General features: G+C 38.2%; 1 protein-coding gene and 1 pseudogene across 4 annotated transcripts in view; one reads left to right on the top strand and one right to left on the bottom strand.

Moving 5' to 3' along the window:
• ARHGAP26 (Rho GTPase activating protein 26) overlaps positions 1–14,291 on the top strand; it is a 436,434-nt gene that overhangs the window by 159,397 nt on the left and 262,746 nt on the right. For all 4 annotated transcript variants that reach the window (XM_032336318.1, XM_032336320.1, XM_032336319.1 and 1 more), the window contains exon 11: positions 1–79. In XM_032336318.1, coding sequence (XP_032192209.1) covers positions 1–79 — 79 coding nt within the window. The remainder of the gene's footprint in view (positions 80–14,291) is intronic.
• LOC116585699 lies at positions 1,290–1,620 on the bottom strand (annotated as a pseudogene).

Raw genomic sequence — 14,291 nt, 5'->3', positions numbered from 1 at the left:
GCCAGGGGTTATCACCATGCAGGCATTGTCGGAAGAAGACCGGAGGCTCTGGATGGAAGCCATGGATGGCCGGGAACCTGTAAGTAACAATTCAGGGAAGTAGAATAGAAATAAAGACCCCAAGTTGTTTGTTGCTTCCCAAGTGCAGTGATTTTTGCTTTCTATCTAAAGCCTTGGTTTCCAGTGTACCAGAGGATGTCTTCTACTCTTGAACTTTCATCGATAGTGAAACTGTTTCTGTGTGGTTGTAGTCCCTGAGCTTTGGCCTCTCAGTCCTTCAGGACTTTCAGGCTATGTGGTAGCCAAGGCAATTGTAGTGTCCTTAGGTCTCTTAGAGGAGGCAGAGTCTGGCTTACTGAATATTGATGTCTCCATGGAGTAGGATGCAAAACATTATGTCAAACCTATCTGAATGGGATAAATGATTTTAGAATTGTATATAGATTATGTAGTATCTTTTCTCATCGCCTTCTGGTTCAGCATTCCCTTGCCATGGTAGCCCACATCCTATTATATACAGTGGGATTATCAGTGTAGATGGAAGGATTTAAGCCTTGGTAGTATGATCTGTGCTCCCATTTTCGAGATGCTGGCCTTTGCTGGTTGATGTAGTCTGGTGGTTTTCCTGTATCGTGTGACATGTAAAACTCATGTCAGGGCCCTGGGGGAGTCCCTAAAGTCAAAAATAGTAGCCTTATGTTGGTGCCAAAGATCTCAGCTGCAGTATTCAGCAGATACTAGGGTTATAGAAATCCTAAGAGTACATCCTAGGAATACAAAAGATAAAAAAGAATCCAGTGTCATTGGGCCAGTAGTTGTAACTTGCAGAGGCACTATCCAGAGCGGGGAATGTGTGCAAAGCCATCAGGCCACAACCTTCATTGAGTACAGAACTCTGCATCAAGATGCAATCATAGATGATTCCAGTTCATTTGTATGTTTCTCAGCCTACCCAGGTTAGGTGATCTATATGGATGAATGTGTCTTTCTACTTAGCTATTTTGTATATAAATGTGAAACTCTAATCAACTGAGCAGAAACAAATAACTACTTTGGATAGCATTTAATAACATAGAGCAAGATTTAAAGAGCCATTTAAAGAGTTTGGAACAGCTAAATTCGAATTGAACATTATTTAATCTTAATTATTCTGCAGTACCTACAAGTTACCCCTTGTTTTCTCTGAATACATTGTGATGGAAGCTCTCAAAGCAGATAGACTTTTTTCTTTCCTTCGTTCGTTCCTTTCTTTTCTCCTTTTTCTTTCTTTCTTTCTTTTTTTTTTTTTTTTAAACCAGGATGTGTATTGTGTGACTAATTATTGAAACTCTTGATGAACTAGATGCTGCTACAGCTCCCCTGTTGGGTTGAAGTGTTGTTCCTTCACAGAGTCCAGGTCTGATTCTGTGGTAGACAACTTTTAGGTGTCTATTTGACCAGTCCCAGGGGTATTTCATATTTTAGCCTTGGCAATCCAGTTATACTTCCTTTTCTACTTGGTAGGACAGCCACATTTACCACAAGTCAACTTCTGAAGGTTGTAAGCCTTAGAGCAGTGGGGATACAATGTCTGTGTGTCTTAATGTGATGCTTTTCAAATGATGATGTCCCCTTCCTCATCTGGTTTCTGCAGCTGAGACCAAAGAGGCTGGAAGAGAAGACACTTCTGCTGTATATATAGAGTAGATAGACATTTCTACCATTAGGGTTTCGTGGGCACAATAGCTGCTTGTTGTCAGAGGCATTTGAAAGCCACTTCCTAAGTTGTCCTTTATCTTTGCTACCATTACCCTTAATTGAGCTCTTTTGTGTGTGTAAGTCACAGATTTGGCATATTACATGTCTTAACTCATTTATTCTTCTTAGTATCTTATTAAATAAGTATACTCTTAGGACATCACAAAATACTACCATTTTATAGTTAAGGAAAGTGAGACTTAGCTTTAATAACTTGGCTCAGTAGCACAGACAGTAAGTGGCTATAGTGGTAGGGTGCAGGTTAGGTCGCCATAACAAGGAGTCTCCAAAGTGTAGTAGCTTAAGTAACATAGAAGTTGATTTCTCTCTCTAAGCATGGAAGTGAGCAGTCCATGCTTTGCAGGGTCATTCTGCCATACTCAACTCATGACTTTAGAAGTTGCTCTACTAGTCATTGCTGTTTTTCAGCCAGTTAATGGAGATGAAAGTATCCAGGACCTCGAGGATGCACACATCACTTCCACTGGCCCTAACATACTTAAATCGGCCACATCTATCTATAGGGGAGGGTGGGAAATCTAGGTTGAACATAGGCAGCCAGGGACTGCCAGTACTCTGGGTATTTTATCACTTCCAGAAAGAAGACTGTAGGGTGGCTGACAGTTTCCATCAAAGTGACAGAGGTAGAATTTGAACCTATGCATAGTCCTAGATGTGTTTGGTTTTTATCATTATAGAGATGAGATTGTTTGATTTTTATCATTAATGTAGATTAATAGGCATCTTGAAGATGCCTTCAAGAATTCTCACTCATTTCATTTTTATATACTTTATCTGAGTTTCTTGAATGATTCTTCAATTCTAGAGGAGGAAGTATCCAGGAAGAAAAAAAATCTTGTCAGGGCATACTATTCTTGGTATGGATAAAAACCCCACTGTTTTGAGGTTTCCCCAGCCCCGTAAGCTGCAGTTCTACAATGACTTTACCAGCTCCCATTTTAAACCTCCCCTTCCTCCCTCTCCCTGCCATTTGATACTTGTTCTCTGTCTGTATGTAATTGGTCTTACTAACCACTTGAGTTTTCCTGTAGATTAACATCTGGCTTCTGCAGATGGAAAGCATGCTGTTGAAAGAAAACATCTCCTTGCTCCAGAATGTACACATTAAAACAAGTTTAAACACAAAATAATTCTGTTTCTAAACATAATATAAAATTATTTCCTCACAGGAACATATAGCTTACATTGAGAACAACATCTCTGTGTATTTTTCAGTTTCCTAAAGAGAGAGAAACAGACAAATGGTAACTGCATAGGTGGCAGGAATATTAGGCTTAATTTTATCTCCCATTGTTGAGAGCCTCTAGGGGACATTCTTGGAGATACATACCCAGTAGAAAATTAGCAGCTCCAGTTTTAATCACAGTCTGCCTAATTAGATAAATCTATCGCCTTAGAAGTTTTGGCTTTGGTAAGGGAAGCAGAAACCCATTTCCTTATCTGGTTTTGGAATGTTAGCCTTGTATCAGGGAGATTAAAATGGCAGCACCTAACTTTTGTTTTATACTTAGAGCTCAGTGGTTCTGTGAATGATTATTCTGTGTTGAATCTCTCTCTCTCTCTTTTTTTTTTTTTTTTTTTTGGAGGGGGGTAACTTTGGTTTGCATCCTTTTTGTTCTTTTATCGTTTAATAACACCTTAGTATGGTTGGTTGGAAAAACAGTCTAAATGAGCCCTGAATTAGTTGATTTTGCAGTTTTAGTTAATTGTTACATAAATTACAGTTTTTAGTGTTCAGTGACTTTCTAGTTGAAAAGAAATTTTGAATGTCTTTATGGTATTCATGGATATATAATGGAGGAAGAAATTAGAGTTGTGGTTCTTCAATGAGCATTATAGTTTTTATCTATGCTGTTAATTTAAATTCAAATGAAGGAAGCCTCATTTATACTTGGCCTGAGAAAAAGCTGGATTTATTGGCTTATGGAACTTATAATAAGTTGGGATATAATAGGTCCAGCCCATCTGAATCCAGAAACTTCCATAATATTTGGAGTTGGTTTCTTCTTTTGTCTTGGTATTTCTAGTAGGTTCTTTCCAGTTATGGTAATAGGCTTTCAGACTGTTCCAGGTTTACATTATATTATCAAGAACAGGAGCCAGGAAACTTATTCTGTTAAAAGGTCAGAGAGTAATTATTTTAGGCCTTGGGAGCCCTCTGGTCACTATTGTAGCTAATCAGCTTTGCTGTTGTACTCAAAAAGCAGCCATCGACAATGGGTATGGCTACATTTCAATAAAACTTTATTTATAAAAACAGGTAGAAGCCAGATTTCAGTCATGGGTCATACTTTGTTGATCCCTAATCTATAAGTCTAGTGGAAAGAGAGCCTTATATAATAATTCTAAAGAAGTCCCATATTTGAATTTTCTTGGACTAAATTCTTGGACCATAGGGTGGGATAGTTGAATTGACCAGACGTGACTCCCCTGCCCACTGTGCTAGAACTGTGGTGGTAGAGAAGTTTTGGCTTCCCCTAAGGGAAAAATCAAAGCATTGTTATGTGAAGAAGCGGGGGAGATATGAGATAGGTAAAAGTGACAGAGTTTCTCCCTATTCCAATATCTATATTTCATTAAAATTTCTATTTGAAGAGCTTATTCTTTGATACTTGGCCAAGAGTGAAAACCGCAAGTTTACCACTAACCTCATACTTAATTGTGAAAGACTAAATGCTTTCTCCCTAAGAATGGGAACAAGACAAAGATGTTCATTTCTAACAGTTTTATTCAATATAGTACTGGGAGTCATAGCCAGAGGAATAGGGCAAGAAAAAAAAAATAAAAGGCCTACAGATGTGAGTATATAACTTTTTTTTTTTTTTTTTTAAAAACAACAAGCTAGTGAGTAATATACAGTTTTGAAATGATTCTTCTGGGTTTTCCTAACTTTCTGTTAAATCTGGGTTGACAAGCTACAGACTCATTGTTGTAACCACATAAGCTTTTGTTTTAATCTTCTGTTACCTGGTCCTTACCTGCCTTCCACATAGACTGTGGGTAACCTGAGCCAAATGCCCACAGCTGGAGCATTCATCCTTGTTTGTCCATAACCAATATAGCATCTGGTACAGGCACACACACAATCTGAAATATCTATTATTCTCGCTACACTATGGAAAGATGACCCAGTGACTCAGTGGAACTAATAGGATAACCTGGACCCTCGGTGCCTGGATCAGCCTCTCTAAACTGTATTCCCATATATTTCTCTTAGCTATGATTAACGATATCTGTCGGAACTGCTGTTATTACCGCTTTATTTTAGAAGTATTAGTTCTCTTTCATATTCCAAGGATTCTTCAGTGAAATTAGGTATTTATCTAATGAACCACTCCTTGAATATCTTTTGATGCCAGAATTATGTAGAATTTGTTTAGGAAGATAAGAAACAGGTGGTATCGCATGAAAGATGGTGTGTAAATCTATGTATTATTTGAAACTTTGAAACTGATACCTTTATAGGTCAGAAAAGGCCCCATACTGGCTTTTTCTTGTAGCTAAACCTCCTACTTGTGACACAGTGTCACACCCTTATTTATGTAAGAGGGACCAGTGCCTGGAAAGGTCAGGCACCTTTGGTTGATCTTGGATAGATAATCCAGGTCTGCTAGCTTCCAGCTCTGTGCTGTTTTTACTACAACGCACATACTGCTGAATTATTAGGAAGCTGTAGTTGAATTGTATCTACCCTTTCTATTAGGTGGAGTTACTTTATTGTGGCTCCTGCAGTGGTTGAAAAGAAAAGAGGAAGACACTAAGGAAAAACCACTCCTCTCATAAGAGGACAAGACAGTGTGGCTTCCTTCTGCTTGCCTTCATTTTAAAGAAATCTTCTGTTTTAGTCCTGTTACAAGTGAATGAAGTATGCTCTTTCTCTTACCTTTTTCTACTGTGCCTAAACTCTAGCCCCAAATGCTTCAAGAACTCCTAGAATAAATGAATGGTTGCATTGTATTTCATGCTCTGCACCCAGTACTTGAAAGAGCTGTTTAGAGTATTTAAAGGAAAAAGTAAGATTGATTACCATTAAGATCAGATTCTGAGATCAGAAGCAGAATGTTATGGTGGTTAAGAATGTAGTGTAGACTCTGGGCACTTGGGTGGCTCAGGTTGGCTGAATGTTTAACTCTTGACCTCAGCTCAGGTCTTGATCTCACAGTCATGAGTTAGAGCCCCACACTGGGCTCCGAGCTCTGTATGGAACCTACTTAAAAACAGGAAGGTAGGCTCTGCCAGCCCAAGTTTAAATCCCTGCTCATCACTAATAGATCTCTCACCTTGTACAACGACTTAGTCCCTGCAAACACATTTCTTTGGTAGCAAAATGGAGATAATAATAGTATCTTCCTATACAATTGTTTTGTAAGAATCAGTATATATGTCAGGTGATTAGCACAAGTCCTATACATGGTCAAGCGCTCCAACTAAAAGTTGGAGAGGGGGGCAGATAGTAGGATAACTGGATTCTCTTTCTAGCTTCCACTTCTAAATTACTTGGCTCATTTGAGCACAAAATTTATTTAAAGTCACCTTGCTGGGTTCACCAGAGGTCAGGCAGGGACTGCTTTCACTTGTATGGAAAAAGTGATTTTACTGAGCAGTCAGGCTTAACTTGAAGTCTGCAAGTAGAGGATTATGAAGTAACTGTAGCCTCCATTGCTATAATGCATCCCAGGCCTGGCTGTTCATCAGCCCAGCTGTATGCTAAGTTCACCTCACCATTTCACTGCAAATGCTTAGATTCTCCTTTCCATGGTAAAATAACTGATCAAAGGAATCTGTATGGTTAAGAAGGTGTGGGGTGAAGTTGCTAAGCTCTTGTGTCATGATGCAGTTCTCACTCCTTTATGAGTGGTGCAATGGTTTGGAAGGATAGTTCTGCCTAGTTTGTGAGAGCTTTCTTTGTAATAGCACATAGTGTGAGGTGAAGAGTCTGAAGGTGAGGTCTCTGGTTTGTTTCCCTTTTCTCCCACTTGTCCCCCAGTTGCTAGGAAATAGGATTAGACTTCTGTATTATTTTCCTTGTGTTTCTTTTTCTCTTACTAGAACAAGAAGCTGGCTGCAACCTTCCTCTTTGAGGCCTGTGAATGTTTTTATATAGGTAGAATTCATAATAGTATTTAATATTATCACCCCAATTTGTACAAGTCTTAAAAGGAATTGAATACTATTCTCTTAGTGTTTGTTCCTTTTGGTTAGATGTTCTTGCGAAGATCAGTTTCTCATAAAAGTCAGACTGTTTAATTGAGCAATGTGAGGTACAAAGTGGGAAGAAAGAGAAAGTCAGATGAAATTGAGTTTTATGCTGAGGAGTTGATGAAACTTTCCTAAGAAGTGGAATGACAGCCAAAAGATTTTTGCTTGAATGTTAGGACTTCATAACATGTTGGCAACACTTATTCCAGTTGTAGGCATTCTTCTTTTAGCATTTAGCAAACATTTATAGATTGTCCACCAATTACTTTGATGGACCATGAAGATCCAAGATGAGGGAGGAACAGGTCACCTTATTAGAATTGGTTTGCTGCTGTTTCCCCATTGCTTTGTACAGTGGCTGGCACAAAGTAAGCACTAGCAAATATTTGTTGAACAACTAGAGTCAAAATTAAAGAGTTGAAGATAACTTAGTGTTAATTATTTTATTTTATTTTTTGTTTTGGTTTATTTTAGTTTATTATTTTTTGCAGGAAATTGCGTTGCTTTCTTTATGTGAGCCCATGTGTGTAATTATATTTTTTTGATTTTGTAGTCCATTTATATACATACCTATCTACTTGTTACCAGAATTTAGGTGAATGATTGTTAATCTTTTTTGATGCCATGGATTTGTTTGACAATCAGGTAAAGCTTTTAGACCATTTCTCAGATGCATAAAATAAAGTAAAATTCCTTTAAAAAGGAAAAAAAATTATGTAGAAATAGTTACCAAAATATTAAAACCACTTGGAATATAAGTATATGCTTCTCTAATTATCACATTATTTAATAAAAGGAAGGGCAGGTCTCATAAGTCCGATAAATGATAATTCAGAATATCTGCAACAGTAGTAATGTTATATGGGAACACCTATGATTTTTATTCACGACAATGTCACAACCACTGTGGTTTGTTGCCCATGCTCGTATTGAAGGAGATGCTAAAGTTCAGTTAAAGGTTAGGGCAAGAGAAGTTTATTTTTTTCCTCCACCATCCAAGTTCATGGACCCCTGTATTCTGTCTGCAAACTCCATTTCTTTGCAAAGCCATTTGGAGACACTTGATTCCTGACTTCCAAGCTCTTGTCTCACCTTATAATAGTAAATTGATTGGTTTGGTTACTTGATTAATATCTGTCCCCCTGCTGGATTATTATATTCAACAGGACAGGAGCATTGTCAGGGTTTTTTGTTTGTTTGTTTGTTTAAATATGTTTTTGTATCTTTTGTACATACTGTTTGGCTCAGAGAAGGTGTTCAGTACATACCTGTCAAATAATCAGATGAATGAACCTAAGGAAAATTAAGGTATGGTTGGTTTTGTGTGACTTGTTCTTAACAAAAGCTGGTTCTTGGCAATTCCCTACCTACCTTTTATGGATTGCCACACATCTGCTGTTTAATATTTTTACTTCTTTGTTCACTTTTTTGGTCTAAGCATAAACATAAAATCCCTTTTGATTGCCTTCAGCATTTTCTGCAGGCCTCAGATCTCAGCTTGTTGGCCTCACCAGCACACTACCACCTTTCTAGGCTTGAGGCCTTTGTCATGGGCATTAGTTACACTTGTATCCTCATACTTGGTTGTATGAGGATACATACTTGGACCTTCCATCCCCAGCCATAATGGAAGGCAAAAGTCCCTCTCTCAAGTTAAACCTGTAGTATGTATCCTTCTAGAACTTTCTGTATATTTATTCCTATACATGTAATCTAGGAATAAACTCCTCTGTTTTGTAGAATTTTTGACATAGTATAGATTTCCTATAGATTCTTAAACCTTCAGTGTTTGACATGTAGGCACTTCTCAGCTTTTCCTCATGCCATTGTAATGTGCAGAATGATAGACTGGAAACCCTTGTACGTACTTCACTGTTTACCTATTTCAGCATTTGTCCAGGGTATATACCAAGTGGAATTGCATGTTGAATGGTAGGGATATTTAATATTTTAATGAATATTAACAGATTACTCTAAAAAAAAAGTACTTAATTATACTGCCTCCTGTCAGTTACAAAGGTGCCTATTTTCTCTAGTCCTTTGCCAATACTGTATAATTTAAGTGTGTGTGTTTCTGTGTCAGTCTGATGGTGGAAAAATGTATGTTGCTTTCATTTGCCTTCTTTTTAAAAACTTTTATTTATTTATTTTATTTATTTGACAGAGAGAGATACAGTGAGAGAGGGAACACAGCACAGGGAGAGGGAGAGGGAGAAGCAGGCTCCCCGTGGAGCAGGGAGCCCGATGTTGGGCTCAATCCCAGGACCCTGGGATCATGACCTGAGCTGAAGGCAGACGCTTAACAACTGAGCCACCCAGGTGCCCCTCATTTGCCTTCTTAAATTACTAATGAGATTGTTGAATATCTTTCATGTTTCACCTTTTCAGGGCAGCGATATATATAAGGTCCATAAGACAATATATGGCGTGTGATTCATGCTATATATAGTATTATCATTATTCCTTTTTCAAATTTCCGGCCTTGGGATTACACCCATCATTTTTCTCAGTTCTGCTTTCTAAAGCCCAGTGTAGAAACCTAACTTATTCTAATGTTCTTTATGACTTTTTCACTTCATCCTCTATGGCACCTCTTATTTTCCAGCAACCCAAATCTGCTGCTGAGTTTTGGAGTGGTGAATAACAAAGGCACTTCTTGTGTCTCACCTGAACTGCTCTTCTCCCAGTTCAGCAGGCTACGTGAACTAAATGGGAACCTGAAGATTCTCTGTACCTGTGTACTCTTAATAGCAGTCAGCAACCTGTTGGACTTAGCCAGCTCTTACCAAGGTCCTTCTAACTCCTAAGGAGAAAGTGTCCCATCCCTTCTCAAGGAGCCACAGTAGCTGCTGTTTCTAACGGCTTCAAGGGCTCTCAGCCCAAGCGTCCTGACCCAGATGTGCCCCTCCCTGTAGCTGATGGGTGTTGCTCCTTTCAGCCCTCTGACCTCTGGATCCATCTCTGAGAAGAGAAACAGGATGCTTGCCACTCTCTCTACCTCTTCAGGGGTTAGTCACTATTCTACCTCCTCTCAGTCTTGTTAATACACATAAATTTTTTGGGGGGGTGTGTGTGTGGGGTGTGGAATATATTTTTATATTTTTGTGTCCTAGGGTAACTACTGCCCACTCTCTGAAGAGGCTAACATAAGTAAGTCTGTAGCTGTGAAGGTTTCTGTCACCACTTAGTTGGTCATTTGAATCAGAATTAAGGCCAAAGAGTTGGCTGTTTTGTTTCTTCCCTCTGGAAGGTGATATTTTTGTAAGTCAAGAATTTATCAGGGGCATGTGTGTGTGTGTGTGTGTGTGTGTATTAGCTCATTTTTATTTTTTAACTTCTCATTTTAAAATCACTTCAGACTTACAAAAATGTTACAAAAAGAGAAAAACAGTACAAAGAATTCCACAATACTCTCTATCCAGATATCCAAAATACTAACAGCTTGCATAAGTATAGCTTAATGATCAAACCAGGAAATTAACTTTGATATAATCTTATATCTATTATACAGGTCTCAAATTTCACCAGCTGTCCAGTAATTATATATATATGAAATCTTTTTTGGGGGGGGGCATCTTGAATCTTTTCCAGGATCACATACTGTGTTTAGTTGTCACATCACCCTAGTTTCATTTAACTTGTATCAGTTTAGTGGCTGGGCTTTTTAAAGGCACATTACCATCAGTAGATGTCAAGATAGTTGAAACCCTCCATCAGGACAACATCCTATCTCTGTTCCCATCTTGAGGTGGATTTGGGGACTGTTATCAGTATCCTGCCTCCATCTAGGTGATAATTCATATCTTTCCACAACCAAACCACTTACGTTTCTGTCTGCTTCCAAAGGCTCTCTGATAGGCATTCAACCTAGTGTTTGTAGGTTTTCTCACAATACATCTATTTCTTTTGAGCCTTTTGTCTTCTGCCCTAACTATTCACATCATATATTCTTCCTAGTGCAATTTACTATGTTTATTATCTGTGTTGCAGTTGTTGATTTAAAGGCAACTGTGGCTGTAATATCTTAATAGACATTCCGTAGAGTGACCTCCTGCCTTTAGCAGCAGCACCAATTACTATTGGCCCTCTCTCAGATGTTATGGCAGTGATTCATGGGAGTGGAGATTATGGTTGGATTAGCTTCATGTTTGTTTTTCCCTCTGTTAGAAAGGCAGTCAGTAAGAGAAAGATCTTTTTAGAGTGACTTTGTTCAATTTGAAGAATGATTGAACTAGCTCTTAGGTCCATTTTTGCAGCTTTCTCTTACATCATAAAAGCCTGGAAGTGGACATATTTGTTAGTGATCAAATCAAGGATGGCATTTAAAAAAAATTTTGACAGATCTGGAGGCATTTTGAATATTAGGAAGTTTGTAAATTAGGTTGTTTGCTTTGTGGTGAAGTGTGGAACAAGATAAGCATTTAAAAAAAAATTATCCTTGGGTTTGCTGAATTGGGCTGCACTCTGGTCAAGTCAAGAGGACTGATGATGCCAATGTGACTGTGTTCTTTTAAGGTGTGTTTAAAAAAATTCTGCCCTATGACCCTGCAGGAAAACACCAGAACAAATATAAACACATCCTAAAAGCAAAGCTATTTTCTAGTATGGTTTTTAAAAGTCTTACCTTCTGGTCATCTGAAAAATAGTGTAGACGTGTGGTCTAGTGGTTACAGCCAAAGGCTAAGCAGAAGGAGCATGGCCCTGGCCAGCCCCCAGCCAGCTGCCACTATTGTTCTCTCATAATGTGTGGTCTTGACCCAATGCCCAGAAATGCAAGTTCCTCCTCCCCCCACCTTTCCCTCTCTTCCCACCTTCTTTATTACTCACCCCCCTTTCTTTTTTTTAAAGCAAAAAAGAGCACAGGGTGAGGGGAACCAGAAAATGAATTAAGACTCCTCAGGTTAGAAATACATGCGCTCTTGTAAGTAATCATTACTAATTAGTTTTGTTGGTTTCAAAACAGATTTATTGTAGCCAGACTAAGGAAATCATCACTGTTCTTGGGGTTAGTGGATATGGGTTTTTTGTTTTTATTTTATTTTTAGGGGAGAGGGTTCCTAGTGTTGGAATAAATTGGAGGCATCTTTTACTTTCCCTTTTCTTTGCAACTTCTTGACAGAAATGAGTGCTTTCTCTTGATAGAATGTTGAATGGATAACAATATATTACTTTGGCACTTTCCCCTAGTTCATACCTCTGTGTATGGTCATTCTAGGGTGATTCAGCTTACTGAGAGCAGGCCTTGATAATATCCTTTCTGCTCTGATGCTTAGCAGAGTGCTCTGAAACCCAGTAGGCACCCATTACTCATTGAATTAATTTGGAGGCAATATGTTAAGGGGAGTCCTACTAGGTAATACACAGTCAGATTTGTCTTTTGTGTGTCTTAGGTTCTGGTCATTTTTGGCTCCTCTAAATAGAAATCTGTAAAGACAAGGATCTTGACTTTATTTTTCTTCACTACATCCCCAGCACCTAGAACAACCCCAGGCCCAAATCATTGTGCATAAGGATTGAGAATCCATGTTTAGTAAATACCTTTTAAATGAATAAATGGAAAAAAGAGTACCCAGGGGTGTGTGGCTTTTTTTTTTTTTTTTAAACCAACATGCTTTGAACTTACTGCATTTACATCCTTGCTGCTCAGGATTCCTCTCTGCTTCTTAGCAATTGTTATATGGCAGGCACCAGTGGTGCTGCAACAGAGAAAGTCTCAGAGTAGAAGGGTTTTTAGAGACCAAAGATTTGGAATTGATTGAAGTTAATAATCTGTAAACTGTTGTCTCCTGTCTCTGGTACTAACAATAAGGTTAGGATGTATATGTATGTAATTTTATACATAATACATAATGTATACCTGTACTTCTGTGTATATATTAGTATATATACTTACATATTTTTAATTTGTCATCTACTGGCTTTCCTTGAATTTCTGAAAAACACATAAATATGTTCAGAGCTGTAGTTCCTGCGGGTCACGTCACCATGCTATAAAAGAAACTGGCTACCAGCATCCTGTGGCCATGAGAAAGAGGCCTACAGTTGATAGCTAAGAGCTGATCTTAGTTGGTCTTCTGTTTCCTGAAATCATTCCTTTACTTTAGGCCTTTATTTCAAATTCAGAAACATATACTTTAAGAAAAAGTATGTGTTTATATATGTACATACATACATTTGTGCAATGACAAGGTATAATAAAGGACTTGGCAGTAGGCATTCATTATAATTTCCCAAATGCGTTTCACTCTGTGTATAGTGGATTCCTTTTGTCTTAGTTTATTTTACTTCAGTGGTTGTGGTGAAGTAACACTTACATTGGCTTTGGAGTCAGCCAGTGTGAGTTTGAATCTTGATCTGCTCAGTTTATCCAGTTGTAAAATGGAGAGGGTGATAGTCCTTACGAGACTCCACAAGGTACCACATCGTTAGGTATCCATTCTATAAAGATTAGCTGTGTAATGGATAGTCCATTATAGAGAGTTACATATTCTATACATGCCTGTGTATGATGTACATATGCCTACGTACATCATTGTCTAGGGATTTGAAAGATCCATTTTGACTCTCCATTAACTGCCTTTTGGGCTAGGTACAGTCAGTAGAACTATAATGATTCAGAAAAACCCAAGTACGGTGTATTTCATTATTTTTGGCAGCAGAACTTAGAAGGGGATAAAAAACAAAGCAAAAACATTAATACTTAAAATCAATTTAGGACTAAAAATTGGATGAAAATATGCTTCTGAAATTGTCAGGCCAGTTCTGTTAACTCTGTCAGAATGGTAACAATACTTAGCAACAACACATTAAACAAGCCTAGAAATGTCCTACTGAGGTTTATAGCTTAATTTTCAGAGATCAGGTTGAAGTGTCTTCGCAGATGGGATTGTGGAGGCTACTTAAGGTGTCCTACTATCCTGTTTTTGTTGCAAAGACTTATATGAAAAGGTGCAGGAGCAGAGCTGGATCCCTCTTACTGGTTCTAGTAAGCCTTCGTTTTTTTGCCACTGTTGTCTCTTTAGTGCTAAAATCTAATAATGAGTATTGGGTTTTGCCATCTGCAGTTAGCCTGGTATTACCCAATCAGAATTTGTTTCTAGAGGTTAAGATCAATTTTACATAGGATGAAATAGCCCTATTTCTTAGATTGGTGTGTCAGTCAGTATTCTTACTGGGTTCAGGACTGTTCAGTGGATTGTTCTAAACTCTGGCCACCATGTAGTTGATTTGGTCTATGAAGTCATCACAATCAAACAAGGATTGATACCAGCAGAGGAACTAGAGACACGGAGAGCAAGTTTGAGGGGCAAGAAGGGAGGGAAGTAGTTAGAACT

This window comes from Mustela erminea, chromosome 3, assembly GCF_009829155.1.
Source record: "Mustela erminea isolate mMusErm1 chromosome 3, mMusErm1.Pri, whole genome shotgun sequence".
Lineage (NCBI taxonomy): Eukaryota > Metazoa > Chordata > Mammalia > Carnivora > Mustelidae > Mustela > Mustela erminea.
This window is presented reverse-complemented; position numbering and strand designations above follow the sequence as displayed.